This window comes from Labrus mixtus, chromosome 14 (assembly GCF_963584025.1).
Source record: "Labrus mixtus chromosome 14, fLabMix1.1, whole genome shotgun sequence".
In the NCBI taxonomy this organism is placed as follows: Eukaryota; Metazoa; Chordata; class Actinopteri; order Labriformes; family Labridae; genus Labrus; species Labrus mixtus.
This window is the reverse complement of record NC_083625.1, coordinates 8003236-8025535: the sequence shown is the minus strand read 5'-3', so window position 1 is coordinate 8025535 and position 22300 is coordinate 8003236. Positions and strand designations below refer to the sequence as shown.

The 22300-nt window shown below is 39.4% G+C and overlaps 1 protein-coding gene across 1 annotated transcript in view; it reads left to right on the top strand.

Annotated features, from left to right (window-relative positions):
* The window catches only part of ppp3ca (protein phosphatase 3, catalytic subunit, alpha isozyme), a 39984-nt gene that overhangs the window by 2376 nt on the left and 15308 nt on the right, over positions 1 to 22300 (top strand). The window contains exons 2-6 of the mRNA XM_061054822.1: positions 5347 to 5547; positions 12796 to 12920; positions 13076 to 13187; positions 14360 to 14505; positions 14628 to 14767. Coding sequence (XP_060910805.1) covers positions 5347 to 5547; positions 12796 to 12920; positions 13076 to 13187; positions 14360 to 14505; positions 14628 to 14767 — 724 coding nt within the window. The remainder of the gene's footprint in view (positions 1 to 5346; positions 5548 to 12795; positions 12921 to 13075; positions 13188 to 14359; positions 14506 to 14627; positions 14768 to 22300) is intronic.

Below are 22300 nucleotides of genomic sequence, written 5' to 3'. Positions count from 1 at the left end.
ATGGTGGATTAATGCTGGGTCTTAGTAACTAATAATGTAATCAAAATATATAAAATAACAAGGCATATGGACCTGCTCCTTTTGTATAGTGTCTCTAGGTAACATCTGTTAAGAATTGGGACACTACTGGGCGCTTGTGGCACAGTGGTTAGTGCGGGCGCCCCATGTATGGAGGCTGCAGTCCTTCAAGCGGGCGGCCCAGGTTCAAATCTGACCTGTGGCTCCTTTCCTGCATGCCATTCCCAACTCTCTCTCTCCCTGATTTCAGACTCTATCCACTGTCCAGTCTCTACAATAAATGCCCAAAACACCCAAAAATAAGAATAAGAAAAAAGAAAAGAATTGGTGCTATACAAATAAAGACTGATTGACTTGATCAGTTTGACCGATCAAAATGGGTAATTGTTTCCCTATCCATCAAAACCACTATCGATCAGATTCTGTCTCTAAAACAGTGAGTTATGCCTTTACTAACAATTTAAAACTCCCGTTGTCACTTCTAATACTCCCCTTTTCTAAAACCCAACATGCTAAAGCTTGAAGAAAGGTGATCAAAGTAAGCTTTAAAAAAAGGTGATATTGATGCGTGTGCGTGTAGCAAACTACAGAGCACCGCTACTACAAGCTACTCCGGGTTATTTTTATCCCTGCACACATTCAGTACCTCTAAGTTAGACCTCATCCAGTTTTTGTTTTCTCTTACATGTTTAAAGCTGACAGAACATTTCTTAAGAGATACAATAACTGCTGGCCTGTGCAATTTGTTTTCCACAGCTCTGTCACCACTGTGCTGTGGGCATCAAGCGGCATATTCAGGTCAGTTATTTCAGGGAGGAGGGCCTATTGCACACTTTGTGAAATGTCTTACTTTAATAACAGCGCCTTGCAAAAGCACGTTCTTCACATTTATGATTTCAGACCAGCACAGTCTTTGTATTTAAGGACTGCTGGTTGTGACTCTGTAACAGTGTTATCAATCTTTTGAAGCTACAGAAATCTATTTATATAATGCATATGGTCAAAAAAAAAGTACAAATAAGTTCAAATTAAAAATATCTTTGTTTAACTTTTAGCCCCAAATTTCACTCCATGTCCTCTCGAGTCCCGCGGCAACTCTAAGCTGGTTATTAACCACAAGAATAAAAACAAAGTCATGATGAATGTTTTTTTTTTTTTTTTTTTTTGACTTCTCTGGGAAAGAGCCAAAGGATCCGTCTCCCTTGAAAGAGCCGTAACTCCCACCATATTATGCAACAATATGAGAAGCATTGCAATGATACATAATGTGTCAGCTATAAAAAATCAACACGTCCTGCAAAAGGCTAAAATATTGACTCTCGCTTCCAGTTGCAAAATATGCAAAATGATTCCAACAACACTGATGTTAACATTAATAATGTATTAATTGTCACAGTGGAGCAGTCATTGCTTTATGAAGAATAGATCATCTTTATCTTTACGTGTAAATAGCAGTGGATGTTCTCAGCTTGACTCTTCTTCTCTGTATGTTATTTGCACGTCTCAGAAATGCGCACTCTGTCGTTGATCAGTCAGATGATACCATCCAGCTTTCCCAGGGGTTGCTCATTAGCAACACAAACCACAAACGCCACACACGTTGTTTTTTTTTTAAGACTGCAGAATGGAGGGCTATGGGTTGTGTGTACAGTACAGTCTGCACAACATAATGTGATAATTTGACATGAGTCTATATTTATGAGCATTTTCCAACAGCATCTATGTGAACCTCTGATGCAAATTGCAGTATTCTGTGGCGGTACTGGCTGTACTCCAACAGTCAGCTGCTGCTGCTGCTGCTGTTGCCCGGCAACATACAGTATTTCATAGTTCAACTCCGCTCGGGTGCTGAGCAGAAGTCAGCTTTTCATCTCATTTCATCTCGCAGTACATCTAAATCAGAGTGGTTCTGTCGACATATGCGTGTTGTTTGTGAAGTGTGTTGTTTTGGGATGGTGTGTAAAAGGATCTGGGTTGCTTTTTTTCTGATTTCTTTGTGATAGTGAGCAGTGAGATAAATCTTTTGTTGCTCCATTCTGCCTATAAAAGCTAAGTGTCATTTCCTTTGAAAAGAATCCTCATGTGACTACATTTCAATTCAATTTACATTTAAAAAAAGCCAGCATTTAAAAAAAAAAAATCATTAATAATTAATCATTTACCTTTTCTTTGTCATTAATGGAAATAACAACATGTACAATAAGGTATGGCGTCAAAAGCCCTCCAGTTCTGATTGTTTAAAGGGGTTCGTTACACATCAATGTGACAGAACATCACATTTCTATTCACCCCCCCCCCCCCCAAAGATGTATGAAGGTATTTCACTCCTGCATTTTAAAGGTATACTACAAAGTAGAGTCAACGTCAGTCCCTGTACAGTCTGTTTGAATGCCAAGAATCAAAGACAAAGCGTTGGAAATTCATCAGTGCACAATGACATTAACCAAACCAAAAACTCGAGACACTTGAGTGATGACTGTGCTGAGTTTGTACTAACTGGTAAAGTGTAAAAAGCACCCATCGCCATCACAGATACACACTGCATGCTGTGAAAAATTTGAGTCCCATTAAATCCACTTGCCGGGGCTCGCCTCATTATCCCAGGAGCAGCGACTTTGAGATTCCTCTAGTCAAGCGTTCATTATTAAAAAGCATGTTGACCATGTTCGCCATAAGCCAGAGCTTTGTGACTCTGCCTTTGTCATCTCAGTGGCCCTGTTTGCTGTGACATCTGGCAACTTCAAAATGTACTACTGCTAACACTTTGTATTATGGATGGAAAGAATACTAGAGTATTTCCCCACTAGTCAAAGCCCTGTTATTTCAAATACATTTGATCAAAAGTAAGGAAATGTATTTGTGCAAAAATTGCTATTTAATATAGGTCGGTAACAAAGTAGGCCAGCTACCATGTACTTTTTAAAATGTTAAGTGTTCTTACAACATAGAGATAATAAAAAGTTACATAAGCTTTGGAAAGTAATAGCCCTTTGAAAGCAGAACCATAACACATTTAGACAAAAACCCATGAGGTCATAAAGGAGAGCTACGTGATTTGTCCACTCAGAGTAGTCCAACCCATACAATGCTATGTTACTGGGCTCATTGCCATACTTTACTGGGAAGTCCTTTTCATCTATCTAAATCTGAGGACAAAGAATACGCTTTGTCTTGGGTCCACACACTGCTCCTCAAAGTTTTCAAAAAGTTAGTCACAGCTGGGTATTGCAGTGATTGCAGTTCTTCCAAGTACAGGTCGCTAAAGAGGGGTCAATCATGTGCCTATACGTATACAGTATTTTAGCTAAACCTAGTATTCACCTGACGCTCAAGGCTCAAACAACATTGTTGTCGTGTATCAGAAACTAAGTGATTCTTGAGTTTAGTGTTGTAGTACTCGAAATCGGCCTTGGTATCAAAACTGTTCTCCAGACCACGTTTTGAAGGTCTCATCTCAGAGTCGAAAAGCATTTTTACTCGGTCTTGTCTTGGACCCGATCTGGGAGGACTCCAGATTTTAAATCAAGTGCGGTCAAGACCACCTCTGAAAAGAAGGAAAAGAACAGTTAACTTTACTTCATTCATAATTTCATGTTTATTCACTGGTTACGCCCGCAACCTTCCAGGTGTTACATTTTAAGTCAATGACACTCCTTCTGCACACAAGATGATTTTTCAGTGATGTTTATGGTCTCAGTCTTGCCCTGCCTTGGTCTTGGTCTTGTTCTTGGTCTTGACTCGGTCTTGATTCCTAAATGTCTCAGCACTCCAGTCTTGGTCTCGGTTAGTGTGGTCTTGACTACAACACTACTTGAGTCCCAAAGAACTCAGCTGTTCACTACTACCTACTCACTGTGTAGAGAGTTATACATTACTCAGCTAATTTTCACCTTGCCTTAATTTATGCTGTGTCATCTTCATATTGTGGGAGCCTTTGAGTCCATCATATAGGGTATAATATGTCTAACTGAACAGTCACACACCACTGCAAACTGGAGAGTCACTCTGGAGTGGACTTTGTCGAGGGATTTTGGATACAGCTCGAGTCTCAGAGTAGTGTAGTACACTGTAACAGATGTGACTTTAAAGGTACAGGTGCACAAAAATGCTACTGTAACAATGGGAAATGTGATCTGCTATTTTCAACCTGTGTATGCGTGTGCTTGTCGCCAACTCTTCAAATACATTTGAGGACTTGCAACTTTCCTTTTCATCTGAATTATTTATAGCTCCGACACTTGAAAGACTTTCCTGTGTTAAGCCAGATGATCTGTAGATTAACGTCCATGCATGGGACCTGAAAGCCGGTACTCACACAGCACAGACAGATCCGTACAAGATCTAATGAATAACCTTTGCTGCCACTGAAGTAATGATCTGTGGTTGGACTCACCGTTTCACAGGCAGTCTATTGGGTAGGTGACTGGTGCATTTTAATGGCCATAGGCTTTAGCAGTCCAGAGAGAGCGCTGGATGAATCGAGTGCCTAGAATGTTAGCTGGGGGTTTTATCCTGCACTAAGAAGATACTTATCATGACACGACACATCTGTACTGTAATAACCTTTTCTTATCCAACATGTTGATCGAACCTGCTGCAATTTATAAACGTACAAAGTAGAGAAAACAAGCTTAGAGATACAATAGCCATTTAAGTCTTGTAAATAATTGTGCAGTATTTAGTAAAAAATTGCATTTCTGTTTCATTTTAATAAAAACATTATACAGTATATTTGCTAAATTGCCACTATATTTGCGATACTTTAAATGAAGGAAATGTTATCTATTAGGTCCTTGCATATCAAGCAAAGCCATGTTTAATAGGGCCTGACCGATATGGGATTTTTGGGGCCGATATTGGGGAGATAAAAAATTTGATATTAGATACACATTTATTGTGTTGATCACTCAAATGCAGTTATCAAACAGTTGTAGAAAAGATTTGTAATGAAGACAAGATGGTCACTCAACTGGAACGTGACTGTGACAGGATATTATCGGCTGGCCAATTAATGGGTCGGGCCTCTAATGTTAAATATGGTTTTCATGCAAAAGATGTAAATACTGCAAGTCGACAAGATGGAAGAAGCAGCAGCACATTAATGCTTCAGGAAAAACACAGATTGTGCTTTGCAAATAGGATTTCTCCATGAATTTCTTTCCTGCATAATTTCTGTGCAGATTTTGCCACCATGCTCTCACAGTGAAAAAACAAAACAAAAAAAACAACAGGAGGCACAAATTGTATTCTTGTTGTCATAAACAGTAGCCATAGTTACCGCAATGTCCCCTTTCTAAATGTCACCACGTGCCTGTGCTCTGTCCTCAGCTGTCCCCTTCCCCCTGAGCCACCGCCTTACCATGAAGGAAGTGTTCGACTGTGAAGGGAAACCTCGAGTGGATCTCCTGAAGGCTCACCTCACCAAGGAGGGCCGTGTGGAGGAAGCCGTGGCACTTCGAATCATTAACGAGGGAGCATCGATCCTGCGTCAGGAGAAAACTATACTGGACATCGAGGCACCAGTCACAGGTAGTTTTGCTGGAATTTACCTGGAGCTTGTCCTGCTAGGCTCACAGCCATCTGCAAAAACATCACACTTTGTAATTCTAAAGACTCGCTGAGTTAAAGTTCTTTTTTCATCACTTTTTTCAACATATAGTTTTTTTTTTTATAGATTTAAGAGTTAGTACTATACTGCATGTAGTTACAGATCGACTGAATTAAACAGCAGCCCTGTAGCAAATCTTAAACTGTTTTGAAGGGATGTTAATTCAAGTCACTGTAGAGCTGCATAATTAATCCCAATTTAATTGTTATCGCAACATGAGCATTTATAACAAATTCATCCACAAAGTGAGAAATGAGGGACTTACTTTAAAAAAAAAAAAACCAAGCAATGCTTTCTCACTCAGCATGTCCCCACCTCACACATTGGATGGAGGGTCTGCACAGTGGTGCAGTGGTAAGCTCTGTCACCTCAAAGCAAGAAGGTTACTGGCTTTGAAGCCTCGGCCGGGGCCTTTCTGTGTGGAGTTTGCATGTTCTCCATGTGCATGCGTGGGTTCCCTCTGAGTACTCCGGCTTCCTCCTTATTGGTGACTCAAAAATTGCCCGTAGGTGTGAGTGTGAATGTGCCTGGTAGTGTGTCTCTGTATGTCAGCCCTGTGATTGACTGGTCCAGGGTGATCCCCCGCTTCTCGATCCAACGACAGCCTCCATACCATAACATCAATTAGTGCCAATTTAGTGGTGAAAATTTTTTGTTTTTTTGGGATTTGCTAACACAAGTTGTATTGTGTAAAAAAATGAAGATCAGCAGAGAGACATAGCGAGTGTGACCAATTGCTGTTATGTGCTCCGTCATATCTGTTTGTCTTTTATTGCACTTCATATCGGCGGCATAATACTGAACAATGTTATTGCTCATTGAATATTTTTCTCATATCGTGCACGCCTAACTCACTGTCATTTGGGAGCTTGTTTTCGAGGCTGCTTAAAGTATTGCATAACACTGAGAGGTGTTTCAGATATTTCCATCACCCCATTAAAATCAATGAGGTAGGAGAGTCTTGAAAAGTGACATTTTGTAACAGTTTGGTTGTACTTCTGTTTGGCTTTCTGTTAAAGTTAAAAGTAGAAAGAGTGGAAAAAAAAAATGTAGGGAGCCTTTTTAATTTATAACTCAGCCAGCAGGACACCACAACAACGTGTTCTAGGTGACACTCCAAATTAATCTTCAAATGCTTTTTAACATCTCAGTTTATTTTACATTTCCAAAAGGCTTCATCAACAGGCACAGACCAAATGTCTGAGGACACATTTTTATTAGACAATAATTAGAGCAATTAAAAAGTGTGCTAGACCAGGAAGCTATTGCAAAATTTCAATTCATATTGCATTGTGAGTCAGTATCTCTTCTGATCAACCAACTTACATTTTTTTTAACCTGAATAGATGTCATAGACACGGAAGCTTCAGTGTTTAGCCAGCTCTGGAATTGGTCTTCTGTCCTCTCTTTTCAAAAGCATCTCCAAAATGTATGCTGGTCTTACTCCGTTTCTGCCCGTGGAGCTTTTTAGAAAATGAAGAGGATTTATAGGTCAGGTAGAATCAGTTATATTTGAACCAGTTTGCTTGCCCGCTGCAACACCAGTTGGTTTGCAGTTTGTCCGGCAAACCGAGGGGCGACCTAATGCAGCTCCAATTGCTTGCTTGATACATATGAAGGTGATCACGTACCTAATAGGATAATTTGAAGACAGTTGTTCGGCCCACCAGTAGACAAAGTAACTTCTAACAAGCTTTTAATTGATCGTGTAAATTCCAATCATCCCCAATGTTGTCCGTTGACATATGTATCCTTTCACATGATGATTATGATAATAATACACGACTAAGAGGCTACGCTAAATGAGCTAGTAGCTAACAAAATGTGACTAGATTAAGGTTATTTAGTGATAAACCAACATTTTGGGTTTCAAGTGGTTAGGTTTGCACGCCCCATGTATAGAGGATGTTGTGGCCGGCCCAGGTTCAAATCCGGCCTTTAGCCTCCATTCCGCATGTCATTCCCCCACTCTCTCCCTGATTCTTTCTCTATTCACTGTCCTGTCTGTCAAATAAAGGTTAAATAGCCCCAAAATAAATCTAATAAAAAGAAGGTTTTGGACAACTTAAGAAATGTCCCGATGAAAGAGGTAAGTAATCACAATTCTTTCTGTCCAGTTAATCAGACATGAAAGCCCGGAGCAGTTTTATGACTTGCATGACGATCATGTTTAAGGTAATATTTCTGTATAGTCTTGAAAAGAGGCTATGAGAGTGGAAGAAGACTTGTAAGACTTCAGAGAGAGCGAGAGGATGTGGACTGACAGTGCTGCTGTTTGTAGTTGTAGTACAAAAATAAACAAGGTAACTGAGGGCACAGGCGAAGATAAAACAAAGACTCGAGCGGTATGTAAATTCTTTTTGCAGGGAAACGTCAGTTTCTGGTATACTCATCATTATCTTGTCATAGAGGCTAATATTTCCTACAAACTGGAGGCTATCTGTCTTCATCATGTCCTTTACAAAGGACTAAATCACAAGTCTATGTGGATAAAACCTTTTGAGTAATAAAGGAATAAAGACGTAGCGATCTTATTGAGTCTTGTTTATTAAGTCAAAAGTAAATCAACCTCCTTCTTGGTCAAAGTCATCCTGATCAACAAATGTAGCTCATCCGCGTGAAAGCATCAGTTAAACAACAGTAACATGTGACTTAGGTAACTGTAGTCAAGTTGGAAAACTGTTTATTTATTCGGAAGTTGTAGTACTCTATGCAACCCCAAAAAAATATGAATTAAGGTGATCCCGCAAAGGAAAAATGAAATAACATCCAGTAGAAAAAAATCCAAAAAGAGAAGATTTTGTTTGACATCGCTCTTCTTGTATCTGCTAAGGAGGGTGAAAGAGACGCTGATTTTAACATTAAACTGTTTACCTCAGTATTCTCACTACTATTAAGTTACCTTGTCCATTTGTGTTATGGGAATGAGGGACCTCTGATGATATTTCGGCTGTCTTTAAAAAACCTTGAGGACAATAATAATAATGAACACTGAAGTAATCCTTACCTAAGAACAAGAAGAAAACAAAAAGCCAAGCTGACATAACGGCCATGCTGTATCCGCCAAGGTGACGGAGCGACATTCATTTTTTAACCAGCATTTGCGAATACGTAAAGTAACATTTTTTTCGCTGTTAGCTAGACATCCCTGGTTGTAGCAAAGCAAATTGTGCTATACCGTCTCTGTGGCAGACCCACAAAGTTCACCATTTTTCTGTGGTTAATATATTGTGGTATTTTTGCATAGCCCAGTTTAAATGTGCATGGATCACTTATTTTGAGGCTATTCAGGGTATTTTGCATAGTTGCCTGAGTTTCAGAACAACATTTAACAAAACGTTCAGCTCCTGTGAGGAACTTTTGGGTTGCGATGATATTGGTTCCCCAAAGCAGTGGGTTCTCTGTCTTTGCTGATCATGTCCTGCATGCAAAAGTAATGTTTCTTTCAGATTAAATCATTATGTGTGCATCCATTTAAAAGTATATCAGTCACTGTGAATGTCTTCTCTGGAAAAGACTGTTGTAGCAGCGTGCAGGAACTCACTACACACGCCTACACCGCTGCAGATAAGATACACACAATAAAAACAACCGTATAGAAATGATCAATCTTCATGCTGATGGTCAGGTTTGCTTTGGTAGGTCATACAGGAGGCATCAATATTTATTGAAGTGCGTTTCATTACCGGGTAAAAAAAACTCCTCACAGGAGCTTTAAGGCTGCGTACCATATGGCCATAATGCTTTGATCCCTGATATAGACCTTTCCTCTACGCCCCCTCGTTTTCTCTCCGATGTTTCTTCTCTGTTTTTTTTTTTTTTTTACAGCCGCTGCTATCCAGTAAAGGGCAAATCTGCCTCTTAAAAAGCCATTTGAAATATGTGCAGTACTTTGTGCTAGACGATTGTAACCATGCCCAATCAAGTGGTTGACTAGATTGAGTGCGTTTAAATCATTTAAATTCATATCTCTGTATACTTGTGTGCTCTTGTGTCCATTCAGCTTCACATTAAACCGTGTGACATCAATTATACATTCAATTGTCTTTGTTGAAAGCAAGTGTAATGTTAAACTGAAGAAAAGGTGACTCACGGATGAAATGCACTTTGACTTCAGCGAGGTCTCAGGCTGCTCATCTTGACTGGCGTCAGTAAAATGGAGGCTGTATGTATCAAGCATGAAATATGGATGATGAACCGAGCATTGTGTACGGGCATTTGTGAGAGTGGAGGTCTGTTTTACATCTTTGTAAGCTTGAGTTATGTTCAAATGTCTCTGCAGCTGTGTGCGTGTGTGTTTGTGTGCGTGTAGTCATATATTATGAGGCAGTTGTGGGTCTTTACTTGCATGGATGTGTTCCACGGGTGTTTGTGTGTGCGTGAACATGTGTGTGTGTGTGTGTGTGTGTGTTTGATTGCTTTAGTCACACAAGCAGTCTCCTACTCACATTGCTCTAAGCTTTGAGTGGGCGAAGGCCACTGTGGAGCTGATAGGGGAGATAGAAAAGAGAGAGGAGATGGAGGATGAGTAGGAGAGAAGGAGACAGAGGAAGATGATAATGAAAAATTGAAGGCAGTGAGGAAATGAGATGTAGGTTTGCACTCCAGAGCCATAGTGTTCACTGCGAAAAAAAAAAGTAAGCGTCTCCCTCGGGGCTCAAGCTTTTTTCTACCTCTTTGAGGTGAGCGCTTCTACTCTCTCTGTGAGGACAGAGACCTTTCAGCCAAAGACCATAAAGTTATCTAAATATGAAGACAGCCTGAGGACAGGAGACACTTAGAGTTACTCTGGTATCAGAATAAATATCGGCTTCCATACACTGCCAAAAATACAGCGTTAGTTAACACAACAATTCAATACTGTAAGTGATCAAAAACATCAGCTGGTTTCATGTGAAATGTGAAACAACAGCAGCACAGTAGTAGCATTGCATAGCATCAAGTGTAATGTTAGTCAAAGCAAAATCTCCACAATTATTATTATGATTCATAAACAATGTGTATCATTTTGTATCCAACACTTTGTAAGGGAACTCAACAAGCCAACTCTCACGCCTGGGGGAAACTAAATGTTAACAGAACATGTCTCATTGAAATGTGTTTTAATGCTGCCTGTAGGACTGTGATCGTAGATTAAATGTATAATCGTGCAGTCATGTTATGTAGAATCTTTGAAGTGTGTTTGAGGAGCGTTTTTAAAAGCATTGCTTCTTTTGAGTTTGGTTGAATCTGTAGATTATTATTATTATTATCGATTATTTGTTTGGTCTATAAAACTACAGAATACTTGATCAGTGATCATGTCGATCAGTCTGTACCAAAGCCTTTATTATTATTATTATTATTATTATTATTTATTATGATTAAGGTCTTTAAATATCTCATTTTCATCATAACCCAAAGATATTAACCCTAAAGCTTCTATTAACAACCCAGTCTGTTATATACTTTATAAACTGACCCTGTCTTAATTAGAAACAGGCGTCAATACGAGATGGGATTTTGATTATTTTAAAACAAAACTTGTGCACAGCAAAGATGGAAAATTGAAAATTTACAGCAGAAGCAATATTTAACTGTGTAGAAAATATAAATAAACAAATTTGAACTTGCTTTGTAAGACAGCATTGCAGACCTACTTTACGTCCCACATACCAGCATTATTCTGACTTTCTTGATCATATGCTATAGTTGATCGTTATGTTTCGCTGTTTCAGCACTAACAGGGGATTCTAAATGACACTATATTTGTCATAATGTGTGCCAACAGCAGGGTAGTTAAAGGGGCTGGGCGTCACATTATGATGGATTTCTATTTAAAGTTTAATGGCATTTTACTTTCATGGTGGAGTGAGGACACTAAAAAATATTCAGGCCTGTCAACAGATTATCAAAGTAATTAACGACTGATGTGGTAATTGACAACTAATCGATTCATCACTGCAGCACAATAAACCTTAATGATTACTAAAAATGAACAGAATAAAGATGCAGTGCAATCTGTTGTTTCCTGTCTTCAAAGTACAGCTATTTCATTTATGGCCGTGTCTTATGGTTACGTAACATCAATAATGAAGTCTAATGTAGAATGAATTATAGATGACAGCCACTGTAAGTTTATTACTTTCATATCTTCACAGTAGCAGCTTCAACCATAAAACAATAAGCTGTATCAACTTTATCGCAGATGAAGGTCTGAGGCTGTTGAGATACAATTATGAACACACGCTCTGTTCTGCTTCCGGCTGGCCTGCCTCTCTATTTATAAAGCAAAGACACGCACTTCTGACACAAAGTGTACACCTCTGTTCTGATCATTCTCTCTTTGCTCTCTGTAGTTTTCTTTGTTAGAACCTCAAGAACATATAAAAAAGGGGCAATGGGATCTCCTGCTCTCCTGATGAAGCTTCATATCATAACTAGGAGTGTAACGATTCACTCGACTCTCGATACGATACACGATACTGGGTTCTTGATACGATTCTCTCATGATTTATTTTACAAAAATGAGACTGTACACAAATTATGACTGAAAGAGATTCCTTTAGGAATTGCAAACCCGCTTGTCGGTGTGGTTTGGCCTCTTAATGTTTTTTTTTTCTCTCAACCAGGGGAAGTGATTGGAGCTTCTCCTTGTGGTGTTGATTAAATGCTGCATCATGTTGCTTGTGCTGTTTGTGTTGTTTCCTGTCTTCTTGTAATATTTGCACACAGTTTTTGTCTCGTCTGTTATCTTCTCACCTCTTTCATTTTTCTGTCTTGGGGGAAGCCAAAATGCTTCCACACCTCCGATTTCAAATTTAAAAATCTAGCTCTGCAGCTGCCTACCTACCGCCTCTGCTCTACAGCTGCTGACGCTCACGATATTATTGGGATTCATTTTTCAGAGTACCGATGTGAATCTCGACACCTTTGAATCGATTCATCACGATTTTACATTCACAACTGATTCCAGTTACATTAACGAGATACTACAGGTTTGAGAGTTTTGTCTACCTGTACTGATGTAGCTGTTACTGTTTCACAGAGGAGTGGTGGACGCCAAAATTACCAAATGATCAAGGAAACTTGATGGTTTTTTGTCAGGTACATGCAAAAAAAAGAGACGGATCTTCAACAGGTATTCAACATAACCCTGAAACGTTTGCTGTCCTGTTGTTGTTTTCCAGTGTGTGGTGACATCCACGGGCAATTCTTTGATCTTATGAAGCTGTTTGAAGTGGGAGGATCACCAGCCACAACGCGCTACCTGTTCCTCGGGGACTACGTCGACCGCGGATACTTCAGTATTGAGGTAAAATCGTCACATTATCATAAAGTGTGTCATGATGGAACCCAAGTGCAGAAATATTCACATGCTGCATTTCATTTAACTGAAGTTATGATGATATTTTTGCAGATCTTTACATGTAATAATCTGTTTTTTGTTTGTGTTTTTTTTTTTTACAGTGTGTTTTATACCTCTGGTCACTGAAAATCCTCTATCCAAAGACACTATTTTTACTTCGTGGAAACCATGAATGTAGACATTTGACAGAATATTTCACCTTCAAACAAGAATGTAAGTAATACTAAGCGTTTATGATTTTTTTCATCTTTTTCTTTGTCATGTGCAGGTCAGTAACACTTGTGGTTAATAATGCTAATTTTTGGGAGCAGATAGCCTGGCGGTTAAGTCGTGCCCCATGTACAGAGGCTTCAGTCCTGCAAGTGGGCGTCCCGGGTTCAGGTCCAACCTGTGGCTCCTTTCCGGCATGCCATCCCCCCCCCTTTCTCCCTGGTTTCCTCATCTATCCACTGTCCTATCAAATAAAGGAAAAAAGTGAATATGTATATCTTTAAAAAAAAGAATTCAATTTATACAACGTTCTTAGAACTATTAACTCTTTATGTCAGCACAAAAGGGAAAAAGTTATTTGTAAAATATTTTTAATTTGTTCTTTCTTCGCTAGCGAGAGAAAAAATGGCTAGGGTGGAGTCCATGGGTGGAGGTAACAGGGGAGGGAAGGGTATTTTTTTTTTTTTTTTTACCAGAATCCCACTGTGACATCACAAGGAGAGCAAATTTGAAACAGAGCATTTTTCTCTGTGTTGTAAGACTTATGCAGACCACAAACAAAGGACTGGATGGGTTTATTTCACATTTTGTGGGTCAGTAGACACTCAGGTTACCCAAATATATGTTCACAAACACTGTAAAAGTGGATTTTTCATAATATGTCTCCTTTAAGTTTTTCGAAGCAAGCGTGGAGCTAAATTTGATCTCACCACAGAAAAAACTAAACTGCATTAAAGTTCACTTCTCATCACTATGAGCTACCAAGCTGTCTCCAAACTCATCTACCGGTCTGGTATCATCATGTGCGTCAGCATTGAGGGCGTGTTTGGCCGATGTTCTACACAACCAAAGTACTTGTGCATGCGCAGTTTCTTTTTTTGCTCTGTGGGGCTTTACAGCAGTAGGGATCCAACATGTTACAATGAACAAAACTTCTGTTAATAAATCAAAGTTTTAAACTGCTCCCCTTTTCAATGTCTCTGAATCATCTTGTTCACATCACATAGCCCATAAAGTGTCGTGTTAACGTCTCTGCATAGAACGGTAAAATGAATGAATATCAAAATTATAAAACAAGATTGTGTTTTGTGACGCTGTAAATTCAAAATTCAATGAGGGAACGTTGTACTTGGAAAGGAATAAACAGGTTCTGATTCGTTGCTGTTTTCTGTCAGGTAAAATCAAGTACTCAGAGCAGGTGTACGACTCGTGTATGGATTCATTTGACTGCCTTCCCCTGGCTGCCCTCATGAACCAACAGTTTCTGTGTGTTCACGGTGGACTCTCACCTGAAATACACACCTTAGACGACATTAAAAAGGTAAGTTTTTACCTTTAAACCGCTGATATAAATGTATGTAGGTCGTATCTTTTTTCTTTGTTTGTGCTTATGAAGAAGTTTTTTTTTTCCAACAACTCCATTTTCTGCATCTCTATGTCAAGTTGGATCGGTTCAAGGAGCCGCCGGCGTTCGGGCCCATGTGTGACCTGCTGTGGTCTGATCCTCTGGAGGATTTTGGCAATGAGAAAACCCAGGAATATTTCAGCCACAACACAGTGCGAGGCTGCTCCTACTTCTACAGGTGAGCTGATCCTGCCTCTTCTTCCCTGCAGCTACTTCAGGCCTGTGGACCTTTTGGATTATTATAACCAGAACACTGTTGTTGTTCGTACTTATACTTGAGGGAAAACATACACTTGCTTTATAATCCAAGATCACTTATACAATTTCCTGCTTTAACTACTCCTCACTTCCAATTTTGTCAAAAATGACAGCTTGGCGTGGGGCTCTACTGTATGCGCTTTACAATATGACAGTAAAGATACATAAGGTTACATAAGTCTGACGCCTTCTGGGCATCAATTGTTAATATGCCACCTCATGTTAGACATCAATTTAGCAAATATAAATAAGTTACCTCCAATTAGACATTTTGAAATAAGGCCTGATTGCAAACAGTTAACATTTAAGACTTTTAGAACTGCAATAACTACTAAAACAGGGTTTATGCAGCAAAACGATTGCAGTTTGGTTATTTTAAAGCACAAAAAATGACTAATTATGCCCCGCTCAAAAGGGAATGTATCGTAGACTTGTGTTAAAATAAGAACCAGCATCTTATAGTTATGTAGCTAATTTACAATATTTAAAGCTTCTGTGAGGAACTTATGTACTGCATTGATTTTGGTGCCCCCTGTGGTCAAAGCGGAAAATCTTGTCTCTTTGCTGATTTTGTTCTGTACATTTGTAAGTAGTGTTTTTTCTGATTAAAAGTCTCATCCTGCCTTCTTTTAACAGCCAAACAAATTCACTCACTGTGAATCAATTTGTTGGGGGGAGGGGGGTTCAGCAGGTTACTGTAACTCACTTTGTCTGACACCTACCCCCGGTGGCTATGGTTACAAGCATGAAAAAATGACTTCATAAGAAATCTTCTTGCTCATGGCCTTGTTTGCTTTTGTAGGTCTTATAGGAGGCTTTAGTATTCATTTTAATCTCTTTCATTACCAACACCAAACTATCACAACATAGTCTAAGTCTGTGGTTCTCAACTGGTCTAGCCTCGGGACCCACCACCAACTCCTTCATGAACATTCATGACCAACATTTCTGATCTTTTAAATCAGTCAGATATTTAAAGAAAAAAATGTGCAGTTTGGACCTCAGATGGTAGAAAACATGTGACAGAACAAGGACACTGAACAAATAAATATGTTTTAAAAGGGCTTCATGCACATTCTGGACCCATGGAAGCTGCTCTGCGACCCACTTTGGGGTCCCTACCCACCAGTTGAGAACCACTGGTCTAAGTTACTGACATAATAAATATCTCTTATCCTGACCTTAATAATTCACTTACATACGTTACAGAACATAAGAAGAAATCACCTTTTCAGAAGAAGTTTCACTCAGTTACCAAATCCCAGTCTCCTTGATGAAAGTCGCTCGTTTGTCTGAGCCACTTACTGCCCTCGTTTAACTGGAATGCTCGTCATACTACACGACCAAAACACCTCCAGCTACATATTAGGAAGTGCTGGTCTTCCGAACAAAAGGGGGACGTATATGACTACTGAAGGGTGAGAACATGCTTTTGCATTCATGCATCGATAGCCTGAAACCTTGTTTACGGCATCCTGCAGGCCATCACCTCCTTTAAATGCTGATCATATGGTGCACTGAATCCATTAGGTGTTCCCATGTGGCTCGTTGATGGTCTCTAATTACAGCTAAGACTTAAGAGAATGAAAGGCTGTGACTCACCCTGTGAATCTTTCAACCATAATTCCTGTCTCGTACACAAGGTAGGAGAAACCCGTTGATCGTGAAAGAAAAGGGGCGAGTCACCAACATTTGCTTCAGCTTCGTTGGACAGTTGGTTTCAAACAGGAGATTAAAGAAAGGGGATAAAATGCATAGGACTAAAGGATCCGTGTTGATGAGTTCCAATTCAATCCTTGAAGAGAACTGCTAGAGTAAAATCCGAAATCAGACTGTCACACAGGAGCCTAGCAACTTAATATCAAAAATAGATGTTAAGATGATAAATTATAAATAGATATCAAACATTTATGACTCCCTGAGAAAAACCAAAAAGAACAAAACAAACAAAAGACACACACTTAACAGCCTATTATGGCTATTTCATGGGGAGTAGGGTTTGATTAATGAGCCTGTGAATGATTTAATGGATAACTAGGCAAACACATCTATAGAGCCCATAGATTGTGTCGGCATCTGTGAGTATATAAGGGTATTTTTCCTGTGGTTAACATGTGCTGAGGTTAAACAGATAGTGACGGTCAAAAGATCAGCCGGGTGAACCTGGTGACAAAAACCGGAAGAAAAGGAGGATATCGAGGCTGGGGGTGGGGGGGGGTGAGTTTGTTATGCAACTATTCATCCTCCATGACAAGGCATGCAAAAGGAGGAGGAGTGAGCACTGTCCTAATGCTGTTGTGAGATGGGAGAGAGCTGTGGGAAGTAGGTGGTGGTGTGGAGAAGAGATTAGGTGGCGCTTGTTGTGAGAGTTTTCTTAATGAAGGTTCAGAACAGTGCGGACCCCGGCGTGGGAGCTGCAGCTCCGCACATATCACTAAAAAGTAAAGCTGGGAAGATCTCGTCCTCCACAGAGAGGAAATGACATTCTGTTTGCACAGAGTAATTGCAGTTCAGATTCACATTATTACCAGATTCTCATTTTGGTTCATGAAGAGTCAAATGTGGGTTGAAATGATACGGGAAGTTTCTTCCGCCAGATCACCTTGTTAACAAGGGACCGAACAGTTTATGGTACTGCTAATATTTGCGGGAATAATGGCTGTTTAATTGATTTTTAAAGGTCTCATATTATGATTTTTCTGGTTTTATATGCCCTTTAGTGTGTTTTCCAGGTGTCCTGTGCATGTTTAGGCACATCTATGTGCAAAAATTCAAAGTCTGCGGAAACGCGGCTTCTCCTACGTCCTCCTGTTAGCTGTAGCATTAGCTGCATGTAACGCTCGGTTCTAGCCCCCCTCCATAAAAATGTGTCAGTCCGACGTCATTGTCAGTGTGAGATCACTGATCTAAGCCCGTTGGCTCGTTGTGGAAAGCCCTGCAGCTCATGTTGAAATTTCCTGAGAAGCGTGCTGAGCAACTGACCAATAACGACAGAGCGGATCGGCAGACCAATCAGAGCAGACTTGGCCCACGTGGGGTCTAACAGTGTGGGCTCAACAGAGCGTAGCTGACGGACTCAGAGCGTAGAGGGAGCAAGGAGGAGCAGTACATGAAAACAGACACTTTTTTCAAACTTTATCTATTGTGAACGTACAAAAGTAGGTACATAGATTAAATATACGAACCCCAAAAAGGGCAGAATATGGGCTCTTTAATGTGTTTGGTAAATAATGGACATTGATTTTTATTCCCCAAAAAATCAGCTGGCAAAGAAATAGGCCTGCACAAACTAAGGGAAATGCTCAGTGATTTATATAATTGTTCATTGTTGTGATGACAATATGTTTTGCGATACATAAACAAAAATTTAAAGTTTGCACTTCAACTATAACATGCAGTTCCCGTCTTTCTGCTGTGTTTTACACAGCACCTGTATTTTTAGCGTTGAGTCCTCTGAAACCCGAATCATTTCAAGAAGCTGAAGTCGAGCTGTTTTTTTAATGGCTGACCACATTTTCCTCCTCCTTCTTTAGCATGAACGCTACTAGCTACTCTTGCAGTCGCCACCAAGTAATATGAGTTTGGATAAGTCAAGTAGCTTCATGCTTAAGTCAAAAGATGAAGCGTGTGTATTCTTTTTTTATGTCAGTGTGTTCCTCAGCACTTATTCGAGGAGCGCTCAAGGTGATGTTCACAATTTGATGACAATGAAAATACCAAATAGGGCTTTCTGAATGTCCCTTTACTCAATGGCAATTGTAAATCTGACAGAACACGTCTGAGCGCTAATCTAATAGCTGGCTTTGTTACTAACCTAGCATGAACTGAAACCAGTGATTGACTGAAACACGTCAATCTTAAAAGAAAAAAGCGAAACAGTAGATGACACATGATTGAAAATGATGCATCCATTGTAAATGAGTTGGTTGAGGTCACCAGCCCTCTTTGATAGTATGTCATGTAGAAAAAGGAGGTGATGGTCTTTAACTTCCCTCTTCACCGCTGTTGAATGGTCAGCAATAAGAAACCATCTATTCACAGTGAGCGAGAGAGACAGAGCCAGAGAGAGAGAGAGAGGAGCTTAGTGAGGATTATTCTGTAGATGTGTGGAGGATGCTGCTATTATAGTCATCTATCTCCCCGTGGCTTTGTTCTGCCTTCACTCTCAAACTTACCTCTCCATCATTATGACTCTTGCCAACGATACAGAGTGTATGCAGCAGAGAGAAACTCAGTCTCCTGGGGGATTTTTTGAGAAATGCAAGAAAATCTCTGTGTGAAGTAGAAGTGGGTATAAGGCTAAGCAGGTTAGGAAGAAAGAGGGTACATTAAAATGCAATCAGATACACTGCAGTTATTTGACTTTAAGCTACATTCTGACAATGACGGATTGTTGTGATACATGAACTGTACATGCAAACACGCACTCGGGAGAATATGCCAGCGCTATCTGAAACCCTTACCTAAAAGAAAATCAATAAAGAGCATTTTCTCAAAAGTAGCCATACAGTTGCAGGCTCCTCAGAGGGAAGGAGAACTTAGAAATAGATGTAACTAAAGGCCTATTTCATTGTATAGTATTATACATTAAAGGTCTGTTTAATGTGTGTACCTGATATTGGTTCTTCTGTGATATAATAATGTAGTTACAAAAAACTGGATGCCTTGGAGGTACACATAATGTCAGAATATGAAAACTTAGCGACCCTCTTTTTATAACATACTGTATGCTCAGATATTTTTAAGGAACTTAAACATGTTAGGATTTTGTATCCAAGCCACTGGAAACCTAAATATAAACTTTTAACGATGAAATCAAGGTCTAATTTTCACAACAGTTAGCATTAAAAAAACTATAAGAAAATGGTTTCAACCAGATTCTGACATTGCGTTTTAAGTTTCTGTAAGCTCTGCTGAAATAGGGTTTGAATTGAGTGTGGTAAAGCTTGGATATTTCTTTTTACCAAAACTATGCAATACATTTTGCTAACCACTCCTCGTAAAAGCAGCTGTTTGGCTATTTACACACAGTGTTAGCATCGTCCACAAGAGAAGAGGTTACATCACAGTTAGCTTCTTTTTAGCAGCTTTTTTTTTTTTAGCTAAACTGCAAATAGATAAGTTCCATAATAACATGGAATGAATAAATGCTACAGAGGCTTTGTTTAACATTACATTCATTAACATTAAAACTCAGCTAACATGTGCTAACTGCTAACCAATATGAATATGTTTTGCAAATAAATCATTTTCAGATGGCAGGGCCTCTTTTTCCTCCTCTGATTGTTACTCCTATGACTCACACCAGAGACTGACTCTTTATAACTTTCAGTCAATAATCCAGTAACAGGCAAAGTGTTGGAGTTGAGGCAGTTCTTAAGCCAACTGGCAAATCGCTACCCAGCTGTCAATCAGATCAGCCACGCCCCTAATTATGGAAAACTCTTGATGTAATCTAAACAGACGAGTTATGAACAAATTCACGCCCTGTAATGTTTTAAGAAGTAAATAAGTCAGAGACAAAAACTCTGTTTGTTCCAGGCTGATTCCTTTGTTTTTGAGCCAGCCTCAAGTGGTCACTCAAGGAACTGCAGTTTTTTTACACTTCCACATTGACTTCATTTTCAACATCGGACACTGTCAGTGAAAATGGCTCAAACTTAAGCCTATAAGGCTGCACAACTGTTATATCTGGCAGAGTACTTAGTGGAGCCACAGAGGCCATACCAACAAAGGGTTGACGAATGCTCTTAACAGTAAAACAGCCGTTTTTTGACGCTAGATTTTCAGGGAGTTATGAAGGTTTATTGCCACTGTGATGTTTGTAAAGCTTGACGAGACTCTAATCTTTGATATCATTTGTGCATTTTCAATTTTTAAAGCCAGATTTAAGTCTCATGTCATCTAAATCTGGCTTCATGACACATGAATATTAAATTTTTCTACGAAACACATTAGTAGTGTGCTATTACAATATTAAAGTAACAACTAACCAAGTGTCATTTCTTATTCACTGATGAACTGTGACTCTGTATGGTTATAAAAATTAGTTTGTATATTGGGGAAAGTGAATAGGATGACCACAAAGCCCGATGGACAGATGGATTTTCTTATAAGGAAAAGGAAAAAAAAAACCTTCTAGTTTCACACTCACAACACAGCACGTCCATCTCTCTCTGTCTCTTTCGCTCATACTCACTTGTCAGATTTCTCGCTCTCTCTCTCTCTCCCTCGCTCACAGGCTCACCGACACATAATTGTGTGTTTTCACAAAGGGGAGAGAAGGAATGTGAGCCGCAGGCAAGCAACGTGTGTGTGTACTGTGTTCCCTCGCAGTAATCAATAGATACCGTTGGAGTGGACAAAAAATAAATTAGTATATAGTGCATGTTGGGAGCTTTATTTTTATGGTGGTACTTGAAGTCTCTGCCCGTACTGTGAAACAGTTGCTATACTTAACCACATTTTTTTTAATAAGAGTGATGCAAAAAATTGCCCTTTTTTTTTTTCAAAAGTTAGAAATGTGTTGTGGATGTGTTTTTAATAGCAACAGTTATATAACGGATTCTGAGAGCAGCGTTTTGCTGTTCTATCAGGGTGCGTTGTCAGCCATCATGGAAAAGAGCCACAGCATATTCATGTTGGTGTGTAACGCAGCTATTCCTGTAATGTATATATCGGCCAGCAAGGGGGTGTCTTTCATGCGACCTAGATATATGAAGATGACACAGTTTCGCCAGGTGCTCAGGGCACAGCAGTCTCCTTGTTTTTTCAGCACAAACCTTTGAACACTTAAATATTTTAAACACTTGTGAAAGTTTGATGGGTCCGTGGATGGCAGCGACTGTGAGAAAGAGCCGGATGAGAGGATTGTTGCTGGGGAGGATGTACTGTATGTTTACTGTAGGGCTAGATAATGATGGATGTTTAAGCAATTCAACTGTCATCTTTACATGGTGTAAAAGGTAGTCAACAGTTTTATTAGGTATTAAATAATTTGATTAAATGTTAAGTGAAATATCAGGTTTTTGGAATGGCTGCCTTTCTGAAGTTGAGCTTTTTTAAGTTTAAAATTTAGTTTTTTACACTATTGGCCAGTTAAAACAAGCGATTTGGCTCTGAAAATGTAAAGGACATGTTTACTGTTATTTGACGTTTATTGGCTGAAAGTCAAACAAGTGATTTTTGTAGCCTGCGAGGTAACATTATTATTTTTATAATCAAAGACAGCACTGGCTACCATTTTTTATACAGGTTCAAGTTGTCTACTTCCAGTCTATATGGATTTCACTGTGTAAAAGCAGTGAACATGAATCTTTGTGAAGAATAACCAGCAGATATTTTTCTGGTCTCTATACTGTATGTAGGTTACATACACTTTTAAGAGTAAATGATCAGAATTATGAGTTAAAATATGTCCTGTTGTCAGTAAAGATGGCATTTGAAAGGAATG